Raw genomic sequence first — 24,302 nt, 5'->3', positions numbered from 1 at the left:
CCGGTGGGATCACAAAAGTGCTGTTGCAGCTGCTGTATAAACTTTAGCACACGGCGATAAATTCAAGTCTTAAAACCGGCAACGAAGAGGAAAGAAAGAGAAGCTGCAGGATTGTTTGGGGACTCGTTTAGGGGAAACAACAAACCTCAAGTAAAACTCCTGAGGGAGAATAGGTGAATGCATGTGAAGGCAGTGAGTGAAAGCAAGCCAGCTTGGAAAAGTTGGAGGGACTAGCAGATGCAGAGTTTGCAAGACAAGTACCCATGGGGAAAAAGAAAGTTCATTTGAAACAAATTTGTTACTCAAAAGAGAAAAGGGAAACATCCAAAAGCGTTCAATACAGCAAATTTGTTACTCAAAAGAGAAAAGGGAAACATCCAAAAGCGTTCAATACAGCAATAAAATGTAATTGAGGTATGAAACTGTGCCTGTGCACAGTTTGTCGAGATGACCTTTTATATAGCTGTATTTTGGTAACTTGTAGGACACATCCAGTTACCAATATCCATCCATCCATCAATCCATTCTCCGATCCGCTTTATCCTCACAAGGGTCGCGGGGGGTGCTGGAGCTTATCCCTGCTGTTTTCGCGCAGTAGGCCGGGGACACCCTGAACCGGTTGCCAGCCAATCGCAGGGCACACACAGACAAACAACCATCCATGCTCACACGCACACCCAGGGACAATTTTGAGTGTTCAATCAGCCTCCCATGCATGTTTTTGGAATGTGGGAGGAAATCAGAGTACCCGGAGAAATCCCACGCAGGCCCGGGGAGAACATGCAAACTCCACACAGGAAGGCCAGAGCCGTGATGGAAAACCACGACCTCTGCACTGTGAGGTCTACGCACTAACCACTGGACCATCGGGCCGCCCCAGTTACCAATATTACACAAAAATACTACAAAGTGACTGTCAAGAAACCAGGAAGTGTGCATATGCCCTGTTTTGTGGTAGATCAATGAAACTACACATGGAATGGCTTTCCAGACAATGAAACCAGGTGTTCCCAAACGCATTCATCGAAAGCACCATTGCACACCAATTTCTGCTACGTGTAATAGAAATCATTCATTCAATCAATGCACAAATAATCAGCGAGCTACATGGCCTGGAGAAATGAGCGCAAGGTTCATCCAATCTACAGAAAAGCTCGGTGGATGTGTGCTTAAAACAAGAAGCTGAGGCGTGCTGGCGAGCATACAGTTGTGACGTCGCATGTCCTAAGTTTGCCATACAAGGATCGAAATAACTCGCCCTCATCTCGTTAATCATAAAAAACCTCTTGTTTGAGGGCCATGACATATTTCTTTTTTAATGATTCTATTCAATCATGCTTCCATCATCTGAACTGCTTGTCAACAGCATGTTTCCACTTCTCAGCACGGCCATGTAAGCTACCTGCTGGTTTCGCAGGTTCTCTTTGCCCCCTTGGCCATGTTTTTGGATTTCTTAACGGGATTGCTGCTACTACATATGGTCAATAGCAGGCGTTTCTCAATGCAAATGAGGCTACACATGCGCGAGTGTGGCACTTGGAACAGGTGGGATTTATCAACACAGATTACTTCCTGGTGTGCACATGACAAGGTGTCACACATTTGATGAATGTAGATTTTTTTTTTATTTTTTATTTTTTACTTAGCCTCGCTCTAAAATTCAGTCGTATGAGCGAATTTAGGACCTGTTCTAAGAACTCTGATAAATGAAGCAAGCTCCAGGTCGGGTGGTGCATTGGCCAAGGAGGAGCCCATCGAATACACAAAATCCTCAGAGATTTCTATAAACACACACCCAAGTCCTATGAGGACATACTCAGCCGGTCTTAACTAAATAAGCTTACTTACTGTATATATCGAAAGCCATCATGCGAGTTCCACCTTCTATTTTGTGACATTCTCAAGTTTTGCAACATTCTCCCAGGTACATTCTATAACAAGTCAAATGAGCAGGAAGAGAATGGAATAACAGCAGAGGCATTCCAGGGTTGGCTACTTGCCCTTGCGCCGGCGTACGCAAGCTCAGCAGTGCACAGTAAAAAAGAAATGCATACGAAGCCAATTGGTATTCGCTCAAGCCTCCTTCTCCGAGACAAATAAATAGAAGAGATAAGACACAGGAATGGAATATTGAAAAGTGAAAAGCAAACGGGGATTCCTAATTATCTTTTGCTCTCTGATGTGCCCACCACGCAGCTGAAGAACCTTTCAATTAATGTGTCCCCGGCCAAGATGACTACATCAGCTCTCTGCACTGCCCATCCAGTCATTGTTACTCAATGGAGTCGAAACTCTCCATCTATTTAGCAAAAGGACCTCTATTAAGAATCAGTGGTGAGGAGAGGGAGAGAAAATAAATAGCATACAAAATACACAGATGGGAGAAAGAAATCATTTTTGAGCATTTGACAATGTCAATAATAGAAGAGGATGACTTTGTCTCCAAGAGTGTCGAAGCGATAGACAACGAAATAATAGAGGCCAATGTGAGGACGACAATGTCTGCTCGACCACATTAGTCAGGCCGTTCATGTCTAACGTGTACTGTGTCAAGGCCAAGATAAACTCGGACCACACGCTTTAGCGGTGAAACGCGAATGCCTCGAATTGTTTGTTGTATAGCTCCAATAAATTCAATTCAGAATTAACAGCAAACTGAAGCCCTACAGTGAAACTCCTCTACAACTAAACCTACATGGGCGAACATACCCCCCTAGTGTGAAAAAATCTTCATGCATTAACACCATTCCCACTTTCCTGCCCCCCATACAACGAAGAAAAAACCCTATTGCGTTATACGAAATCTTTTTCTCTGCTCTTACCTCGCGACGAGTTTCACTACAACGAAGTCTAATCCAAGAGCGACCTCTACTGCTTCGTTCGGAATCGGCAACAGCAACCGCCACACTGGTTTACACATGCGCAGTAGTCCAGGAAGTATTTGTTATTGTTCGTTTCAGACGCAGCAAGAACTTTGCTTTGCTAAAATGGCAACAAAACAGACCTTTGGATGTCAAGCAGCTAAGACAAGAAGAGCTCTGACGCTGGAAGAGACGGTAAAAGTGATCAAAACGAAAGACGGAAGAAGCAAAATAAAAGACATTATCCAAGAAATTGATGTAAGTGAAAGTGAATGCTGATTGTAAATTTTGAAATGTCTCTTTTTTTCTTTCTTCCCTGACTATATGAAGTGTCATATAAGTGGATGCTCATACTTATGCACTATTGGAATAAAAATTAAGAGTACACATACGTTTGTGTGTGTGTGTGTGTGTGTGCGTTTACATCTGAGATCAAATTTGCTCCAGTGAAAAAAACCCTGTTGTGAAAAATTTCTTGCGGCAAACATGATTTCGTTGTAGAGGAGTTTCACTGTACTAGAGATTAGCATATACAGTATCAGATAGCTAGACACATATGAGGCTATTGCCAACTATTCAAATAGGGCTTGATATCATGCCATTGTTATAGTGTGACATGAAGAACATTGTTTTAATTTTCAGTTAATGTCTTCCATTGGCATTTTACGCAACAACCGCTGTTCACCCTCCACCATAGGTTATGCATCGCTCTCACTTGCTACTTTTCCTGAGTGGTGAAGAGACGCTAAAGCCAGACTAACCCAAGTGTGCAATTAAACAGGTGATAAATTCTCCTGTAAGGTGGACAGAGGGGACACTGTCATTTTTCATTATTGCTCAATTAAAGCTGAGGGAAAACAAGGGCCAATTTATGCTTGGCACACTTGGTTCTGTGAAGCAAGACTTAAGAGGAGTATTTAAAAGAAAAGAAAAAAAAACATCGTCCCTGGTCTTATCCCAGATTTTAAGCATAAAAAGTGGGTAAATACAGACAAACTGTATGTCTTAGATGAGGAGCTTGGCTGTTGTCTACAGCAGAGTGAGTGAATATAGTCCCCGGGCTTTTATTCTGTGATCGAGTGCAAAAGAAATTGCCGATGAGTCCCATCCAGCAGCTATATTAAGTGTTTCAACAAGTTTTCAACTATGTCGCGCTCAGACCTGCACCAAGTAGGTTGTGTATGTACTTTCCTATGTTAGCATGCAACAGACCTAATAAGACAACGGGACTGTCTTTTTTTGGAAGGGGTGGAGGGGCTTCATTTTGACCAAAACAGCCACTGGCGTTTTGTGAAAGTGATATTTTAGCTGGATAATGGTGTATTTACAGTAATAATAGAAGACTTAGGTACCGACAAAACCTACCTACCATTAAGCACAATATTCATGCCGCCAATATTTTTAGGGCGAATTCCATTTCTACCCCGAGCCCTTGTTTCAACCTTCCGCCCTTGACTGTGCATGCGGTTTTTCCCAGGGGTTGGTCTGACATCAGGAAGTGGTGACAGCTCCGAAATACAGCCTGCGAGCAAGCCAACTGCAGCCTAATGTGAGACTAAGACCCCTCACACAGCGTCACATAAACTAAGAAGAAAAAAGGTGTCTGATATACGAGTGATCATCTCTGTGGCGACTTGCTGTGGAAAATACTGTACTTGTTGCTGTTTGGGGAACCCACTGGAAAAACACACACACACACACACACACACACACACACACACACACACACACACACGAGATTTAGGATAAGAGATGTTTGTTTTGATTTACAGCCATTTCGGTGTTCCTAACCCCAACCTGTTTTGGGACAAATCTACTCGGGGGGCCGTCATGATTCTTGGTGAGCAGCAAAAATGATGATCGCCGAAACTGTTGTTAAGGTAAGAGACCTTCTCTTTACACCAATAAATACATAATGTGTCTGAACACAAGAATCCCATGTAAGAGCTTTGTCTTGTTTTTGTGTTTTTGATGAATTGATGAAGGCTGCCGCTGAAACTGTCAGCAAAGTAAGAGCTTTTTCTCTTTACTGGAAAAAAACAACTGACTGAAGAAAATCAAACTAACAAAAAAAATCCCTGTCTATCAAATGACTATGTGAAATGATAATATTTCTCTTTTTAAGTGGGGATACTTGCCCCAATTTAGCACTGTATAAAACATACTGTACACACAGAAGAAAAAAATTTGAAGGAGGATTTGAAGGCGAACAGATAGGTTTGAAAGAGCAAACAAAAAAGTCAGGCCTCATGCGTCTCCCAGTAGAACCTTATCGATCACAGCCAATTCAAGTGCTGTCTGTAACATTTTTCTTTCCAAGGGGCCTGTTTTTTTTTTTTTTTTAGAAAATAGTGCAAAATGGAGAGGGACAAGAGTGGGCGACAAGGCAGGCAGCGACGGTGAGCGAACACAAAAAAGAGACAAGATTCTCTTGTGTAAGGCTCTGAATGAAAATGAGCAAGTGATGAAAAGTGGAGGATGCTCGGGGACAGTATGAACTAGGCGTAGAATGAAATAGAAAAATTAAACCATCAGGCAGCACGACCTAGTGTGGAGACCCTCAGGGGAGGGGGGGGGGAGGCAAAGGTTTGTCTGCCTGATGCAGGCCCACTCTCAGACAATGTGGATAGAGCAGATGAATGCCAGGGTGTGAAGCGTGTGTCTAGGGACGGACAGATAGACACACACACACACAGACTTGTGCATTTCTTCACGCTCTACATACAAAAAAAGGTCACTCAGTCAATGAAGTGATGTTAAATCTACCACAAGAGGCTTTGGCACCACGAGTCGCCTCATAGGCCCCCGGCCAATGTGGTAGACAATGGCAATGAAGGAACTGAGGGTGTTGGAGAAAGAGTGCGAAAAAAAAGCAAAGAAAAGAAACACCCATGGCAAGCTCGTAGAATGGAAGTGGATTCATCTCGTGTCTATTTGCACCATCCTCCACCTGCCCCCTCTTTTCTTCTCTGCAGCTACCTCCCAGCCCTCCCGTTGGCAGGAGTAATCTGCTCCCCTTCGCACGTTGTCTGCTTGCTGTGATCACCCACGAGCCACAAGAGGAACGGCGTAGCACCATCTGCGTGACAGCCAGAGGACAGCTCGTCGCTCCCTGCAGAGTCACGCTCGAGGAAGGGAATGTGATATCGCTGCCTGGCTCTGTCAGTGCTGATCCAGATATGATTTGCTCACTGAATTAGATCTAATTCATTGAAAATATAACACTACATGAGAACGACTGACTGAGCTACAGTCTTGAGAACTCTGTAAAACGTACTGGGAAAGAGTAACTGTATAGTAGAGCTTTGATAATAAGTCAGTCTGAGCGTTTCTGGCTGCGCTTTTCCAATGTTACAATGTGGGAGCGTATCTTTCAGCTGCCGTGCCCGAGCAAAAAAAGGTCCGGTAATGGTGAGTGCGTTGACTTGTTTTCAGCTGCTGAACCGTCAATCCAAAGAGTATTTTGCATTAGCGACAGTGAGAACGCAACCATCGGTCACCAGATTGACAAGTGATGTTACAACTTTATTTTTTTCATATGTCAGAGGATCCCCTCCTCTACTCCGCTTGAAGCAACTACCCTTGTAATTGCACAGAGAACAAAAGCAAGTGAGATACGTGGTGTTTCGTGTCCGGTCTGAACCTAGCATAATCGCACTAAATCTAACAAACAAACATATGGTACAGTTAGAAGGAACTATTTAACATATACAGTATGCTTCACGAAAAGAACGCGCCATATAAGCTGCAGTGAAAATGCTTTAAAATAGACGCGTTTGTTGACAATAAAATCTATTATACACAAAACACAAGTTAAGGCATAAGGAGCAGCATAAAAACAGAACACCCACCCATATAAAAGCATACATAAAGTGCTGCAGTACAAACATTTGCAGTACTGTAAATCAGCTAAAGTACTGTCCAATCCTCCACAAAATTAGACAGTTGTCCCTCCTATGAAGTCATTGATTCGCAAAAACTGCGAAAAATAATTTAAAAATAAAATCTGAGTCTTGTATTCCATCACATAAATACACAGCTAGCCTGGAAAGTCTGCCGGTGGCAGTGAGCAGGGATGACAGAGTAATGTCAGTTATTTGCGTCGACGCCAAGGTCACAATTATATTCTTTTTTTGTCTTGCAGTTGAGAAAAATACGAGCTAATTCGGGACACTGAACTAACATTTAGTTTTTTTGATTGAGGGATTGGGCTCCTCTTTCTTCCGTTTCGACGCATTTTTAGAGGCAAACCAGCATGGTGCATGCGCTGGAATCACAGATTTGACACAACAAAAGAATCCAAGTGTGACAAACTTATTTATAAATGTCCAACTAACCTATCTTTAAGCAGCCAGAATTAATTGCCATTCCCCATGATAGGCTTTATTTATGACCACACAGTTCCAGATCATTCTCTCTACTCCAGTTCATTAGCATGCGGCGGGTGGCACGTGTGCCCATTAGCAAAAAAAAAAAAAAAGAAGCACAGATGACTGAATATTGTACGTCAGGTCAGCCGATTAAGATGATTACACAACTTCAACGGCCGATTGGTTAACATCATTACGCTATTTCAAAGTCCATTTCCTACCTTGGTCGCAACTGCCGGCCTTCGCCACTTCGACTCTCTTCTTCTGCACGCACGAGGACAGGCGGAGTTCACACTCGTTCTCGTAGGTGGTGCCGTCACTTCCACACACCGGAGAAAATGCTTCACCGGAGCACGGTGGGCACTCGCATTTACTTTGCACGCAGCGGGCGCCCCAGGCACACACAGTGTTGCCACAAGTTTCTGAAAAAACACACAAGAGAATAGAGACGCACTATATTTGCGCAACCCACCATTACGAAGAGTTTTCCAGGGCATGCAGAAAACCTTTAAGTATTTTTTGATGATAAACATATTGTACCAACTGGGCTGTTCATTCAATCTGGAAATGTTTTTTTTTTTTCCCCTTCAGGATTCATACACAACAGTTCTCAGCTTGATACAATGAGTAAAAAGGATGCACTACTTACTGCACTCTCCCTGGCTGACCACTCGCAAGTCCATCTGTTTTTTGCAGGCCCGCACATGTAGCTCGCACTCGCTGGTGTAGGTCGTGCCATCGCTACCGCATACGGGCTGGTGGGACTCCACACACTCTGTTGCACAAACACATTGTGCACTTTGGGCGTCGCAGATTGCCCCGAAAGAGCAATTGGCACAGGCCTCATCTACAAGGAAAGAAGATCAAATAAGTGCATGGCAGGAACATTTTTAATAAGATAAGATAAGATAAGATAAGATAAGATAAAATATCCTTTATTTGTCCCAGACTGGGGAAATTTACATTCTACAGCAGCAAAATTGGGGGGTAGAAAGGGTGTGATGTCTTTGCAGCAAAGCAGTAACAACGAATGAAGAAAACAGAAATTCAGAGTTTCCACATTGATAGTAACACACAACCAGAGTCTACCTGAGGCAAGTTATGTTCATTTGAACAAGAACCTTCAAAATAAAACAAGAATGGAAAAAAAAACCTTCACAGATGTAACTCTATTGAGATTCAGATCTGAGGACAAGGTTGAAGAAAAAAAAAAGACAAACCCAAACAATTCCCAAGAGCAGGGCTGGCTGGCATCACTGAAGACATTTGCAACCACTTGGGCTCTATAAATAAGCTCAAACTCTGAAAATGGAAAGAGCGTTGAATTTTCTCGGCACGACAAGAGCATTTTAAATAGATTGTCCCAGAGGCTCCTTGTTGATGATAGCCTGACACAAGCCAACCAAACAATCATGATGTATAGTTGGACACTGTTGTCGCTCATTCTGAGCAGCTGAAAAGTCGAAACGATCACGGTATAATGATCCTGTATGTGTGCTAGATGTTCACTTTCAATGACAACGGAGCTGTCAAAGTTTTGTCGTATCCACAGCATCACTCCGAACAATTTGCGAGTGTGTAAACGTTTGTGTCTGCCCCAGAGAACCATCGAGCCATCCGGCTTGAGCATCTGGCCCTAGCTTGAGCAGCAACAGTTGCATGAGGCACTCTACCACCTTCATTCATATCGATTTGTTTTCCAAAGTAGACACTACACTCTGCCTTTGCATTATCCTTTTCCTGCTGTGACTCATTTTCTTAACTATTCCTTTTTCGTGACTATTCCTGCTTCTAACCCCCCCTCCCCATGCTCCGCACAGCACGAGACAACGGCATACATAATGACCAATGTGCGCGCTCAAAGCTAGAGAAGCTTTGCAAAAAAGGTAAACTGCCTTCAAGACAGATGATCAGCTAACATTTTGATATTTGTGTATCTATCCCTATTGTCCATAAACAGATATTTTGAGCATCTTGAGTTTTGATTACGATTACATTTAACTGCTGCGTGTAGATTTCAATCAGCTTCCTAATACAACAGCAACATACAACGATGCTGGGTCTAATGGTACAAAAAAAAAGAACCCATGATAGTATCTGTAATTTTCATGCTGTTTTTAAACGCAGGTGTTACCATAGTGCTCATTTCCTTCAATAACCCAGACAACAGTTCATCAAGGTGCCCTTGAAAGTCGCTGGGCTTCGAGTGGAAACCTCTGATGTTACTTATGTCACTCTGATTTATTCTTTTTTTTTCTCTTTTGGTGGCAAAGTGGTGGGCCGGTGGTCCAGTGGTTAGCGCGTCGACCTCCCAGTGCAGAGGTACCGGGTTCAATTCCAGCTCTGGCCTCCCTGTGTGGAGTTTGTTTGCATGTTCTCCCCGGGCCTGCGTGGGGTTTCTCCGGGTACTCCGGTTTCCTCCTACATTCCAAAAACATGCATAGCAGGCTGATTGAACGCTCTAAATTGTCCCGATTTGTGAGTGTGAGAGTGAATGGTTGTTTGTCTCTGTGTGCCCTGCGATTGGCTAGCAACCGGTTCAGGGTGTCCCCCGCCTACTGCCTGATGATGGCTGGGATAGACTCCAGCACCCCCGCGACACTTGTCAGGATGAAGCGGCTAAGAAAATGGATGGATGGATGGTGGCAAAGTGTTTAAGTTTTGAATGGATTGGTGGAAAAAAAATGACCTTCAATGCATCATGGATTGAACTCCATTGGTGAAAATCATACAAATACCCTCTTAGAGCAAAGCATACCTATTATTCCCTATGTGGTTTGCTCCTCCTGATTATTTATCCCTCATCCTGTTTCCTCATGCTGTTTGTGCGACCTATATACCGCCTTCTAGCCTGTGTATCATTTCTAAAACCAGCGGGAGGGTGAAAAATCTGGTGCGGCGCAAGTTGTTATTTTTTCCTATTCTCACATCTGTTTGGCTAAAGCCATATGAAGGATCCCGATCCTGAGGTCAATGTTATATCCAGCTGAGGTGTCTATTAACCAAGCATGCCGATCCCAGCCCTCCGAGACAAGGTGTTGGGTCACTCACCATTAAAAATGCCAGCGGGGACTGGATTTAAAGGACAATTGGTGAGTTGAGATCTTTCGAATAATAACAGATGTCAGGTTGCACCCAACTCATGCATATAACAATTTATTTATTTATTTTTTTGGTTTACAGTCCTCGGGGTTGGAAATAAAATCATACTGGAGTCTAAAAATGCACACACACGCACGCGCACGCACACACACACACACACACACACACACACACACACACACACACACACACACACACACACACACACACACACACACACACACACACACACACACACACACACACACACACACACTCACTCACACACACACGTACAGGAGGCCAGAGTGAACTTTATAGGGAAGGTGGTGGATGGGAAGTGCTATTCCGGATTAGTACCTGATGAATTACTGTAGATGCATTACCTGTATCGCCTGAAACATATTTTAAAAGATTTTGTAGCCCAATTCATTGCCTGCAGCATTAACTACGAGAATAAATAAATGCTGCATAGCAAATAAAAGCCTCTTATGAGATCTGCTCTAACTTATATGATTTATGTCTCATTCGAAAGAAAGCAACTTTTTAGTGAGTCACTTTGCTCAACTGCATTTGTACCTTTCACCAAAAATTGAATTGTCTTGTTTGGCACAGGTTCCACATTTTATGCAGTGTCAAGTAAATCTGTATTTCTAACATCTGCTGTATAAATAATTGACAAATTCTTCAATAATGACTAAAATCACAGTTTCTTACTTTTGCTTCAACCTTTTAAACAGAATCAAAGATTGAGTAGAGTGGAACCTACGTTCAAAAATTGCATTTGTTCCATGCAAACAGAAACCTTTGCAAACTGAGGTCAGGTTTCCCATTGAAATGAATGGAAATACAATGTTAGTGATAGAACAAAGTTGGGTTGACCTTGTTTTTAAATCAGCGTGTACTAAAAAAAAAAAAAAAACAATCAGCACAATATGGCATAATTATTAAGACATAATGCAATGCAATTACTGGGATATCGGTGCGCGGCATCTTAGCCGATTAGCATTCAACATTGTATGCTTTGGGAAGCGTGTTACATTGTCGAATGTGGCAGCCATTTTGGGCTAGTCATATCCATGGAGAACCTAAAAGAGGCCGTGTGGTAAACACGAGCCTGCTAGTTAGCTGTCACTAGCTTGTCGTCACTAGCAGCTTCTCCTGCCTTGGAGTAACGACTCCTTTGTGTCCCCGCTCCTGCTGCATGCATCAATTTTATTTAGTCTTTTAACTTGTTGCTTTGTGTGCATCTGTAAGTGTCAAGAAAAGCACTATATATAAATGTATTTCTGGCTTTATTATTCTCACCACCACAATTCAGATGGCAGATTTAGCAAAACCCCACTGTGCAGCATGATCACCGACATTACCACATGTCGACTCCCTGAGAACACGATTTCCAATTTATTGAGAGTCATACTGAGGGCTCATTTCGAGAAAAAAAAAGATACCTGCAATGTGTGACACATTTCCCATATGTGCTGCGAAAAAAAGCACAAGCGAGGCGATGCAGTTGGCGAACTGAAAATAGCGCGTCAATCAAGTGCATTTTACAAAATTGTGTTCAAAAATTGTTCTTCACCAAGATTGTTTGTAAACCGACATTCCACTGTCTATTTCATTCCGCTTCTTCGTTTCTGCCCCATAAACACCGTTAGTCGAGGAAATAGCCTTTACGGGGATTACAGGGAATCACTGGTGACTGTCCTGAATGAAGCTGTGCAAACAGCCCAAAAATAACTCACATGATCACGGCCATCGTTCCGCAGATGGCTAATTCCAGGCAAACCAATGGCTCGGCATTGTTTTATGGCCGAACTGTCAAAAAGCAAACCAACCATCCACTTGGGCTGGATTTCTCCTTGGACTGTTGCTTTGTCGAGTAAACAATTGTTCATTCCTTCATTGAGTGCCGACGCATGCCGTTTACCTGTGGCGTGGCACCATTTGCGTCAATCTGTGAGTGCTCGTTTCATTTCTTGTTGCCATGACACCAGAGACATAAGTTTCAATTTATAGAGAGCCATCAATGGAATATGACTGATGCTCTCCATAGGCATGGAGGGAGTAATCCATGTTCCACCTCAACGACAAAATCCCTATTTTATATACTTAGTGCAGGGAAAACATCAAACCTTTTCTCATGTTGCAAAACAAGCAGTCGAGTAATCACACAAAGTGGTTTCAAATTTATGGTGAATGCGATGCCACACCTGAAAAGTGATAATAATCCTTCTGTATTGATCCTCCTGTATTAGCAGCCGTATTCTCCACTATATTCTTTTCAAATTATCCATCCATCCATTTTCTGATCCGCTTATCCTCACAAGGGTCGCGGGGTGTGCTGGAGCCGATCCCAGCCGTCTTCGGGCAGTAGGCGGGGGCTCGCCAGCCAATCGCAGGGCACACAGAGACGGACTACCATTTGCGCTCACACTCACACCTAGGGACAAGTGTTGCATTAACCCGCCGTGCATGTTTTTTTGGAATGTGCGAGGAAACCGGAGTACCCGGAGAAAACCCACGCTGGCACGGGGAGAATGTACAAACGCCACGCCAGAATTTCCATCCGAATAAAAGGCTGTGAAAGGGATATTGAGTGAGAGGGATTGTAGGAAGGGTCTGCATTGCGGCGCACGATAACTGCCGTACTTTAGCTCCGTGTGCGTGAATTGAGAGGTTAAAAAGAAAAGAAAAAAAAGAAAGGAAGAAGAAAGAAAATACTCAATCACCAGTGGAGCCTGTGGGATAATTGGCCTGCCAAGATGGCATCGAGAGTATTCAGTGAGTGGCTTTAACAAGCTGTAAATCTCTTCTTGGGACTGTGTGTCTGCAAAGTGGATCTGTAGATATTTGCTCAAGTTGAAACTCCATTGTCCCCCGCGTGCTAATCATGAGCTGATGCGCCACCGCTGCCAGATAATGCCAAATGACTCATGTAGCCAATTACACACAAGTATGCTCTGTGTTCTCTTTGATTGGGACTAAAGTGCAACACGACACTTAAAGGTCAGAGAACGAATTAAACCGACAGAAAGTCAGAGAGAGTCAAGAGTTTGTGTTAAAGAACAGAGTGTTTTTTCTTTGCGATTGATCCCATACCTGGGAAACAGTACGTTGTAATGCAACATGATCTGACTGTAGAGTTGGAGGAAATCATTTACGTCTAAGCGTCAGTCGGCACGCAGTGGCAATCATATGTTGAACCGAGGCTGTTGTTGTGTTTGGGGGTGTGTTTTGTTGTTGTGATGTCAAGTCAAGTCAAGTCAACAGTATTTATAGAGCACTTTCAAACAGCCATCGCTGCATACAAAGTGCTGTACATAGAGCAATTTAACATGCACAATAAACAGTAAGACAAATCGGTAATAAAGGCGGTAGAAAGCACCAAACAGTAAAACCAAGAACAAATCTAAGTCATGCTGAGTCGAATGCCAAAGAATACAAGTGAGTTTTGAGGAGGGTTTTGAAGATGGGCAGCGAGGAGGCTTGCCGAATGTTTAGTGGGAGGTCATTCCAGAGAGAGGGACCAGCAACAGAAAAGGCTCGATCCCCTCTCTGATGTTGTTGACGTTGCTGCTCGGTGTTGTTTGTTATGGTTCGGTTAGTTTGAAATAGGGCTGAAATTTACAATTATTCTAAGAACTGATGACCGATTAATCGATGAATTGGATGAACATAACATGTTTAAATTGCCATCCCTTTATTAAAAAACAGGATGTTTTTTTACAAACTGACAGTGCAGAAAATGCATCGATGAAAACAATTTGTGATTCTGTTCCTGGTTTAGTCCCTAACATGGAAAATAGGCAAAATTGTTGATTATTTTTTTTTTGCACCCAAACCAAAAGCAAATTTTTTATTTTTATTTTGATTCAACACAAAGATACTCTGTCTGCTTTAATGGAGGAGTACACAAATTCGGCATTGATTGTTGAGAAGCTAAAATTCCGAGGATCTGGACCTTTTTAACCCTTTAAGGGACACCGGTTACTACAGTGGACAGCTCATCATGTGATCAGGTTGCAGAATGCATGAAAGGGTTAAATTCAAAACGGTATCGAAACAATTCATCCATTATGAAAAAAAAAATGGATTAATTTGAGTTTAGATTCATTGTTGGTGAATCGTTTCACTTCTATTTTGAAATAAAATCTTCTTCCTCTTATCTATTTAAGCAGTGTAGTAATGAACCCGAGACTGTCAACATTCCATTACTGGGCAATTTTGAATTGGTCAGTGAGTGTAACCCGATACCACATCAACTGCACAGAAAGTCTGCAATATGAACCAGTACGCCACCAACAGCCCTTCGTTATTGTACCAGCAATGTTTTAACTGACATTTTATTACACTGAATTGCGAGGTAAGCTTTTGAAAAAAAGCTACACCAGTTCTGCCGTCATCATTACTATTTTTTTGGGGGGATTTCTGACACGCTTTTGGAATGTCAGAGGGCCAAAAATAGTATAGTACATCGATTGACTACCTCTATCCATACTTGGACAAAACGTGACTACCGGTAAATTATTTTCTGCAAAGTGACAGCATGATGTATGGTTCTCTGAGTCTCTAAATGAGGTCCTGGCATGTGTTTTGTTTCTATCATTTTAATATGCAGACACTCACCGCAGGGCCCTTTATGCTGGATGTGGATCGCTTTCTGGAGAGCACAGCCCATCGCTCGCATCTCACAGGGGCTGCCGTAACTGCTGCCGTCAGAGCCGCACACCGGGTCTGATGTTTGAGGGCAGGCTTCCAGGCATTCACACACGGGCTCATCGTTTTTGACCACGCACAATGCGCCGTGGTGGCACACCTTATCCAAACAGGGACTTGGCGTGTGGAGATCTGAAAGCCAACAACCCAAAAGACAAAAAGTTATTATTGTGAAACAGTGATGGGTGATTTCAAATAGAGGTTGGAGAATGGTCTTGGGGCTAGAACGGGCAAAAAAAGGTGACAATTTGGACTACAGTGTCACTGAGAACTGTTAAAAATGAATGTCGGGACCCGGGGAAAAGAAACATGACAACCACCTGTGACTGTGATGCATCATCTTCCTGTCACTTCTTTTCCTATGTGCCTATCCTGATGTATGCTAAATCTTTTGAGGAGTATATTCAAACTGGCGGCACGAACAACAGCCAAGACAAAAAAAAAAAAAGCTGCCCTGTGGCAGAGCAGTGATGAAAAAGCCAACGAACAATGGTTGCGCTACCAAGTAAGCGTCAGGATTAATTGACATTCCCAGCGTGCCCCTTCAAAGGCATCCATTTGCATCTGAGCAAGAGCCATGGCTTCAGCTAAAGAGAGTAAAGCATCGAGAACAGACAGAAATAATAATTTTATAAAAAACCTAATAATAAGGAAAAGAAAGAAGAAAGGGGCCTCTGCTTAATAATTTAAAAACGGCAAGCTGCTGGGCAGAGGCTGATATAAAATGTGAACATCACAGGAAGGTGTCTGCTCCAGTCTCCCCAATAACACTCCAGCACGGCTTCATTAAAACGAAGGCAGGATCTGGCACCGGCAGTTCTCGTGAAATGAGTGCAGGCGGGGCAGACACGGCCTGAGTTGATCAGGAGAGTAGGAAACCCGAACAGTCGTTTGATCGGACCCTGCCCCCCCTGACTCCATCAATTCTTTAAAACCTTACGAGTCGGTGGAAGTATTAGATTGAGGTCTGACGGAGGGTCGGTGTGCACTTCTGCATCCGAAATACGCGAGAGGCGAATTTCATCAAAGCTTTCAGCAATGAAGGATGGCCCTCTCTGCCAAATGTGGTGCGTCTATAGGGCAGAGCGGCAAATCTATCTTGATGAAAAATTGCCAGCGAAGCCTCAGAGCAACTAAGGACTTCATTTGAAGTCGATTTGTTCTTCGTTGCTTTTGTTAGAAGGTAACATTGGTGTGACCATGAAGGAATGACATCGCATCATTCCTTAGCATGGTTGGAGTCTTGTGATTGATTTGTGCTACATTTGGAGCCGACCAGCAACACGAATGTCACGTTGTGTGAAATATTTACAGACATAATGAGCATGCTATTCTCCTTTTAACAAAAAGTGTGAGAAATAAGCGTCGCAGTCCTCGGACAATCAGAATTTATTAGGATTCTGAGAGAAAAATTGTTTGGGGTTTTCTGAGATTTTATAGAGGTGGTCTACCGGGTACGATATGATGAGAGACGCTGGAGGGGCACATAAACACATAAGCTCTTTGGCACGAGTTGAATTCAGGCTAGCTTTGAAAACGAATGACTGCCCTGCAAGCCTTTTCAAAGCGTGCAAGCTTAAACTTAACTTCGGCCTGCGCAAAAGTTCAGCAGCCAAAGTCGCGAGCAGCCGCAGCCTGCGATAACGCCTTTGTCTACCATAAAAAAAAAAAAAAAAAAAGATCAAAGTATTTCCATTCCAAACAGTTTTTATCATGCTGCCACCTCCTTGGGGCAAAATTTCTGCCTGATTTATTAATGGGCGAGCATGTTAGGGACAAAAAAAAAAAAAAAAAAGACAACTCTTCCAAAGTGTAAAAACTTGTGCTGCACAGTCAGAAATGGAAAATGTATTTCATTTTTCCTCTCAGATGGAGTAAGAAGCTTTTGTTTGTTTGTTTGTTTGGTAATTCTTAATATTTTCCCACTCCCAAACCCTTAAATCCAACACCTCATGCATGTTTCTGTGTTTCTGTTACAGAATGAACTAAAAGCTGCAAGTTATTTATTCATTCAAAGCGACAGCTGAATGGGAACCTCTGCCCAGCAAAGACTTTGGCAGTTCAGCCAAGGCATTGATTGTTGTTGCCGCTCCACAGGCTGAACCGTCGTTCCGACGTAACAGCGACGGAAAGTGAGGACATTAATTAAGACTTCTGCTCCCCACTTAGCGCCGCCACACAAGTTAAGGTCTACGTGCCGCAACAATTTGAATTCAGAATAGCAAGGCTCCAAAATGGATGACAGTGGAGCCTCAAAACTCTGATGCTCGGGTTATATCATTTAAAAAGTGAACAAGTCGTGAAACTTACTGCGATGGAAGTAAGCGATAGTACGAGTCGATGTTCCAGGCAAACGCACGAATCCTCACTTTGGAGGACATTTCAGCGACAGCGGTTACTACAGTGGACAGCTGATCAAGTTATCAGGTTACAGGGTGTGTGAAAGGGTTCAGAATGCTAAAAACATTGATGCATGAAGTAGCTCGCCTTCATCACATTTTTTCATGTCTAATCACTTTTCATTTTATTTTTACCACACAGCAGTTAACTGATTGGTGCACTCGTTCAACTTTTCCTGTGCACATGGCTTGTACAGTGGTACTTCTACTTACAAAATTAATTGGTTCTGGAAGAAATTTCTTAACTAGAACATTTTGTAAGGAGAGACGCGTTTTCCATGTAAATGACCTAATCCGTTCTAAGACCACCAAAGTTCAGGCATAAATGCATACCTGTCAACTTTTCAGAGCGCCAACCTGTATAAACTACCCCAAAAATCCTTATAAAGAGCAAAAAATCCATATAACATACCAAAGCATTTTATATGTCAAAACAACGGCAGAAAAAAACCCACGAAATTTTCAACGATATTTATTGTAGATCTCCATAATACAATGTCTGGTTAATGTCTAATCATCATTCTACTTAGTGGCATTACTGTGTTCAGAGTTGTATTCCGGAAATGAAAGCATTCGAGTAGACGAGCACCATTCTGGGCAAAAGCAAACGGAACTACCTGTTAGGGGGGGAAAAAAAAACAAAAAACGGAAATTTTCAGAATCCGTATGATTTGTGCGATACGGCCATATACGTAAGATTCACCACAAAATCCGTATGAACTATGGCTAAACCGTATGAGTTGACAGGTATGTAAATGTTCTATGAAGCATAAAAATGCATCGAAATATGTAACAAATATACGATGTTACAATTAGATTGTTGCACAATAAATGAGAGTTGTGCATAATGTAAAAAACAAAGAATAAAGAATAAAAATCATGGTCATTTAACCCTCTTTAGGTCATGTTCTCTCTAAGAAGTGGGTTTTGCCTGGCGTTTTGTAAAGAACGGATCCAAGGACGTTTGCTTTTGTCTGCTTTTAACAATCCTTTGAAAATGTCGAAGGCAAACATCAGCATAGTGAGAGATCACTTTTTCTGGGTGATTCACATTTACGTAAAACTATCGGAACAACTCATGGCCCGAGGGGGCAACTGAGGAGGACGCTGCATAAACGCATATCTATCCATCTACATTCATAGACACAAACGGTAGATGTCCCTCTTAGCCAATGGGATGCCATGAAGATGCTCGGTAATAGCCAGTGGCAGAGCAGCTATAAGTATGTTGCGTTCAGGAAACTCGGAGCTGCGAGTAGCAGCCCATACTGTATTTTTACCTTTCGTATCTTGAAATTTCCTTTGCAACATGAAAGTAATATTTTCCTGTTGAGGCGTTTCGTAACTTGAACATTTCGTATGAAGAGACGTTCATAAGTAGAGGTACCACTGTACAGTTCAAGCTTTTGATGAAGAGGACACCCTGACCTTGGAACAGTAAATGGGAAATTACAACCCTAAATAATTGGAAAGTGGCAACTCTACCAACAAAGTTCCAAAAACGCGCAAACCAGGAAAGTGGGGATGGTGCAGTCCCATTAAACTCCTGTAACTTGTTAAATTGCTGAGGGAATATTTAGGGAAGCGCTGCTCAATTCATGCATAGGTAATTGGAGTCCAACCTCAGCCCTGCGGGTCCAGGTGCAATTCAATCAGTTCGTGTTCGGATTATGCAGTCTGTGGAATTGGCTCAGTCCAGGTGACGCTTGCAGTGGCCAACTGGCCGAGAGAAAGACCTTACAAGCCCATTGCAAGCCAGCATTCCAATGGGACGCAGACAATGCACACCAAGCATCACCTTGTCTTTTTTTGTTTTTTTTTAACTTGCCAGCCTTTGATTGAAATCCCTTGTCCCCTTTTGTGTTAAAAGACATTCATGTATGATATCAGTGAAGGAAAAGGCTCCATTAACATAAAGGAGAAGACATACCCTGTGGGCTGTGTCTGTCAACGACTCTTGAATACTTATGAGGGGCACGGGTGCTTCTCAACTCAGACAACGGTGCATTTTGAGTGAAATACGGAGGACATTTTTTGATCGGCCAATGGGGCAGTTTTTAGAAACAGGTGACCAAAAAAACGTAATTCTTATCCTTGATTCTGTACGTTTAAGAACATCACCCAAACATCTTTTTTTCTTTTCAGTTGTGAAGTATTTAGAATGATTAGCAATTGATGTCATTAATGGCATTACTTACAAAGAATCCACAGAATGTGTTGAGAGACGCAAAGAGCAAAAGTGCAATCCAATTAAACCAAATTGGCAAACGTGTGGCTTTGCTTGATTTCATCACAGCCCAGCGGCACGCAGCCACCTCAAGTGACTTGTGGCACCCCGCTGACCTAAATAATCTCGACAATTTCTGCTTGCGGAGAATGGCCCGGAGATCATGTTAGGTGGACTGGCAGGCTGCCTGCTGTCAATCTGCTTCTACGCCGCACTTCCTCAAATTAACTTGATTAAGAAAAACAGCACTCAGGCTGACGTGTGCGCTCAAAACTCAGCGACTGCTTGGGAGTCAAACCCTCAACTCTTGCGTATTAAAGAACACAAATCATGATTTGACATCGGTCACCTTTTAGAGGCTGTGGCGTTATATGAGGCGCTAGCATACCAGGGCAAACTCGCATGTTCAATCAATTTTCTAAGTCCATTTGGGGATCCATCTGGTTCTTCAAATGGAATGGTAAAATATCGAATTTGGGTTCGACTGGAGGTTTGTGATGCAACTCACAGGGCAGGGTGATATCAGTACTTGATAAAATATACAAATGCCTTAACTTTGTTTCGAAAAGTAAATGACTAGTTTCAGTCAGCTAATAACTTGTGTATGACACAATCTTTTTTTATGTCATGACATATACAGTATGCCCAAAACAATTGAGGAAAGTCGAAAAGTGGCCGAAAATATGAGTTTGTCAGGTCTGTCTGGTTTGTTTTGAGCCTCAGCTGTCGTGAAGGGCGTTTCCCTCCAGCAGGTGCACCTGTTCCGCGTCTACCAATCAAGCCTGCCATGTATTTAAGGACTACCAAACTGCCTTGTCTCTTGTCGGATTATTGACCTTGCTCGCTGTAGCGCTTAACGTGTTGTATTCTTGGTTTTGCTTTTCTCCGTAAAACGAGTTATGTGTTTCAAGTTATTTCCCCCTAAAATTCTGATACACTCAATTAGTTTCAAGCCCATTTTTAATATCTGGAGTAGTAGTAGTAGTTTTTTGTTTGTTATTTTGTTTTGGTTTTTTTTCTAGACTGAATTTATTCATCATGCATTGGTTAGACGGGAGGCAGCGCAGCTCTAAATGCCAATGAAGGCATGTCTTTGACGCACAGTGACATGCTGCAAATCCAAATATCCTTTCACCAAGCTCCGGGCGGTACAGACGAGCCAAAAAAAGCACATTAGGCAGAGTACACTGCACACAGGTACAATGACACGTCGGGGACCCACTGAGCCATTTGGATTGTTAATGCCCAGCGCGCTGCAGGGACGTGGCCCACTTACTGGATCTTTCCTGCCAAATTCACACGCTCGTCATCTTCCACATTAATGGGCTGATGATGAAAAATATTGAGATGAGCTATTAATAAACTATCGGGAATCAAATAAGACAAAACGTCTGCCCGTTTTGCGTGGGATGAAGACTGGATACGAACAGATGTGAACTCATCCAGAAACCTCCAAGCAATTCAAATTCTGCAACCCTTTTTGGAACATCCACCCATCCATCCATTTTCCGGTCCGCGTTATCCTCACACCTGGGACAGGTGCTGGAACCTATCCCAGCCATTTTCAGGCAGTAGGCAAGGGACACCCTGAACTGGTTGCCAGCCAATCGAAGGGCACACAGAGACGAATAACCATCCGCGCTCACACTCACACCGAGGGACAATTTAGTGTTCCATCAGCCTGCCATGCATGTTTTTGGAATATGGGAGGAAACCGGAGTTACCGGAGAAAACCGGAGAAAACACGATGTATCACAGTATGTAACCTGGAGAGACATTCAGGTGGTTAGCATGTCCGCCTCACAGTCGAGAGGTTTTCGGAATCTCAGTTTAGCCGTTCTGTATGGAGTTTGCATGCTCTAGCCGTATTTGAACGGGTTTCTGCCGAACAACTGAGCCTCCATCGACATACCAAACACATGCAAGTTAGATTAAAATACGGCAGGCATGATCCAGTTACTCTAACCACTCCAGGATTTACTCCACCTCTCACCCAAATGCTATACAAACATCGCTAGGAACGTTAAAATCAAATTGAACAAAATCTATTCGAAATTTCCCATCCCTCTTATATGGTGATATACTGACAGACGAAAAAATTAATGAATAAAGGATCCCAGAAGATACCTCGCCTAGTAAGTGGCCATTTAAGAACACATGAATAATTGTGACAATCGATCATTGTCTAATTTTTCAAATCAACATGTTGGCATCTAACAATAGGGGAAAAAAAACATCATTGTACTACCGCAGACTAGAATTCCTCTTTGTGTTCCGCACAGGGAAATGACTAACGATGCCATCTGTGAGGATTTACAATCCGTTATCCATAAATTAACCACAATAGATATGTCTCGCCTTCTAATGAGACTAACGGGAACGGGGGTTTTGTGGTTGGGACGCTTTAATCGATTGCACTTGACTTGGGGAATTATTGAACTGCACTGTGGCAAAAGCTCAACATGGAACGTAATCATTTCAACGAGATGAATCATCACGACGTCGAAGGAGGTGAAAGGAAAGTAGCCACGAATGCTGAAATACGTTGGAGAACACATTTTCCAACAAGCTGATATTTTAACCCTATAATGCCATTTGTATCATATTTGATACATGCATTTTCATTATGTAACTCATTCTTTCGAGTACATTAAATCATCTGTATCAAATTTGATACTGCAAGTTTAAAATATGATTTTCCCCAAATTTTCAGTTTTTGATGTAATCTACATAACGCTTATAAATGTGATACAACAAATATCTAAAACAAAATAAAAAGGCAAACATATTTTTGTGGATTTGGTTATAAGGGTTAATGAACATCTCAGTTCCCCAAAATCAGATTTTTTTCTGGCTATTCCTTGATGGGTCAGGCATGAAAGGGTGAAGACTTTGAGCAACGTGGTTCTTGAAAGAAATTACTGGAAGGGATGTACGATGTGGGCCGGATCCTAGAATCAAATCAGCTAAAAAGGAAGTGAAGAATATTTTTCTTTGGCAAATGTGTATGAGTGTGTAATACTTTCGGTTAGTGTAACTTAAGTATCCTTTTAACCAAACTTTACCGTTTGGTATGCGATTTATTGCAGACTCAAACTATCCCACATTTCAGGGGACCTTTTTTAGGGTGATGGAATGCACTAAATGAGAATAAAATTTCGATATTCGTTGTCACTTTTGTTGACAGTGCAAGAAAGACATTTTCCTAAATTGCATGAAGCTTCATCACCACATGCTAAAATTACGGTACATGATGTAGGTGAGCATTTTGCTACTGAGTTAAACAATGGAAGTGGTTTTGATGCAAGTGCTCTATTGACCCTCATTTTATTTGTTTCATCACTTCTCTGTTTTTAAATTTATGTCTTGAAGTAAAAATTGTCAGTTCAATTGAATGTACAAGAGAGTGAGAAGGTGTCTCAAAAGCAACGGCAGAGTTGCAGTTCTGCTCACGAGCCAGGGTAGCATATAGATGATTTTAGAGTTATTATGATCAAATATCCATCCATCCATCCATCCATTTCCAGGGGGCGAACATGCAAACTCCACACAGGAAGGCCGGAGCCGGATTTGAACGTTGCACCTCTGCGGCAGATGTGCTTACCAGTCGACCACCGTACCGCCTGTGGTAAAGTACCACAATTAAAATGATTCAAGGGATGCAGACATTATTATGAATTATTTCATGAACATGTAAATGTGTTGACTAAAACACTTGACTGACACGCAGGGATCACCAAGCATGCATGCCAAACAAAGACAAACGCTACCTCTTGACATGAAACTGAAGCCCGGAGGCACTGATTGTGTTTGCGCACCCGGCTGACATTTTCTGACAGAGCCGCCGAACTGTCAAGATGCGAGCATCGCTGAGGAAACTCCACACTGCGTCGTGTTGCCAGAGCTCTTTGGGTTACGGTTTGAGCGCACATGCACACGAGGATCTTGAATCTTTTACAAGGCTGCTAATCTCCGCAGTGTTTTTTTAAAGACAGTGACTAACCTAATCTGCTCTCAGTTCTACCAAGACAGACAAAAAAAAAAAAGTGCAAGTGTATCTTGTGTGCAAGTGTGCTTACCACCAGTCTGACGAAGCTAACCGTCTCGGTGGGCTGCTCTGCTTTTCTCTTTTGATGTTTAATTAAAAAATGGAATCAAGCTTTGACGTTTGTGCTGTTTTGAATAATATGCAAATTCCAATAAGAATGTATTAAAGCACATGCACGCGCGCGCACACACACACACACACACACACACACACACACACACACATAAACTAGCTGCATGATGCGCTTGGGAAGAAGAGATATTGAGAGGGAAGTCGAATAACGAGACTAAAATGTGGGTGGAGTTGTTGGAAGGCACAAAACAAAACACATCAGTGTTGGCACTGTCAACTGTTTCATTAATGCCAAGCACAGGCAGACAAGTCATGGTAATGAAGGACGCCGCCTGCTAATGCAGACAACACGAGATTGAGTTTGGTATTCAGTTCTGGTCTAAGGACAAACATAAAGTATGTACATCTTAATGTGTTAATCACATAGTCTGGTGATGTGAATATGGTCCAATGGGCTCTCATAGTCGACTATTCACATTTGAAGGAGAAAAAAAAGTCCCATGATAACTTAGAATCGTTGCCATA

At 42.5% G+C, this 24,302-nt stretch overlaps 1 protein-coding gene across 4 annotated transcripts in view; it reads right to left on the bottom strand.

Annotated features, from left to right (window-relative positions):
* The window catches only part of agrn (agrin), a 250,841-nt gene that overhangs the window by 70,890 nt on the left and 155,649 nt on the right, over positions 1 to 24,302 (bottom strand). For all 4 annotated transcript variants that reach the window (XM_086106411.1, XM_086106418.1, XM_086106427.1 and 1 more), the window contains 3 exons: positions 14,942 to 15,163; positions 7,881 to 8,078; positions 7,453 to 7,653 (listed from right to left, as the gene is read on the bottom strand). In XM_086106411.1, coding sequence (XP_085962537.1) covers positions 7,453 to 7,653; positions 7,881 to 8,078; positions 14,942 to 15,163 — 621 coding nt within the window. The remainder of the gene's footprint in view (positions 1 to 7,452; positions 7,654 to 7,880; positions 8,079 to 14,941; positions 15,164 to 24,302) is intronic.

This window comes from Hippocampus guttulatus, chromosome 1 (genome assembly GCF_054856545.1).
Source record: "Hippocampus guttulatus isolate MCC_2025c chromosome 1, RoL_Hgut_1.0, whole genome shotgun sequence".
In the NCBI taxonomy this organism is placed as follows: domain Eukaryota; kingdom Metazoa; phylum Chordata; class Actinopteri; order Syngnathiformes; family Syngnathidae; genus Hippocampus; species Hippocampus guttulatus.
The sequence above is the reverse complement of the archived record's forward strand: the minus strand, read 5'-3'. Positions and strand labels throughout refer to the sequence as shown.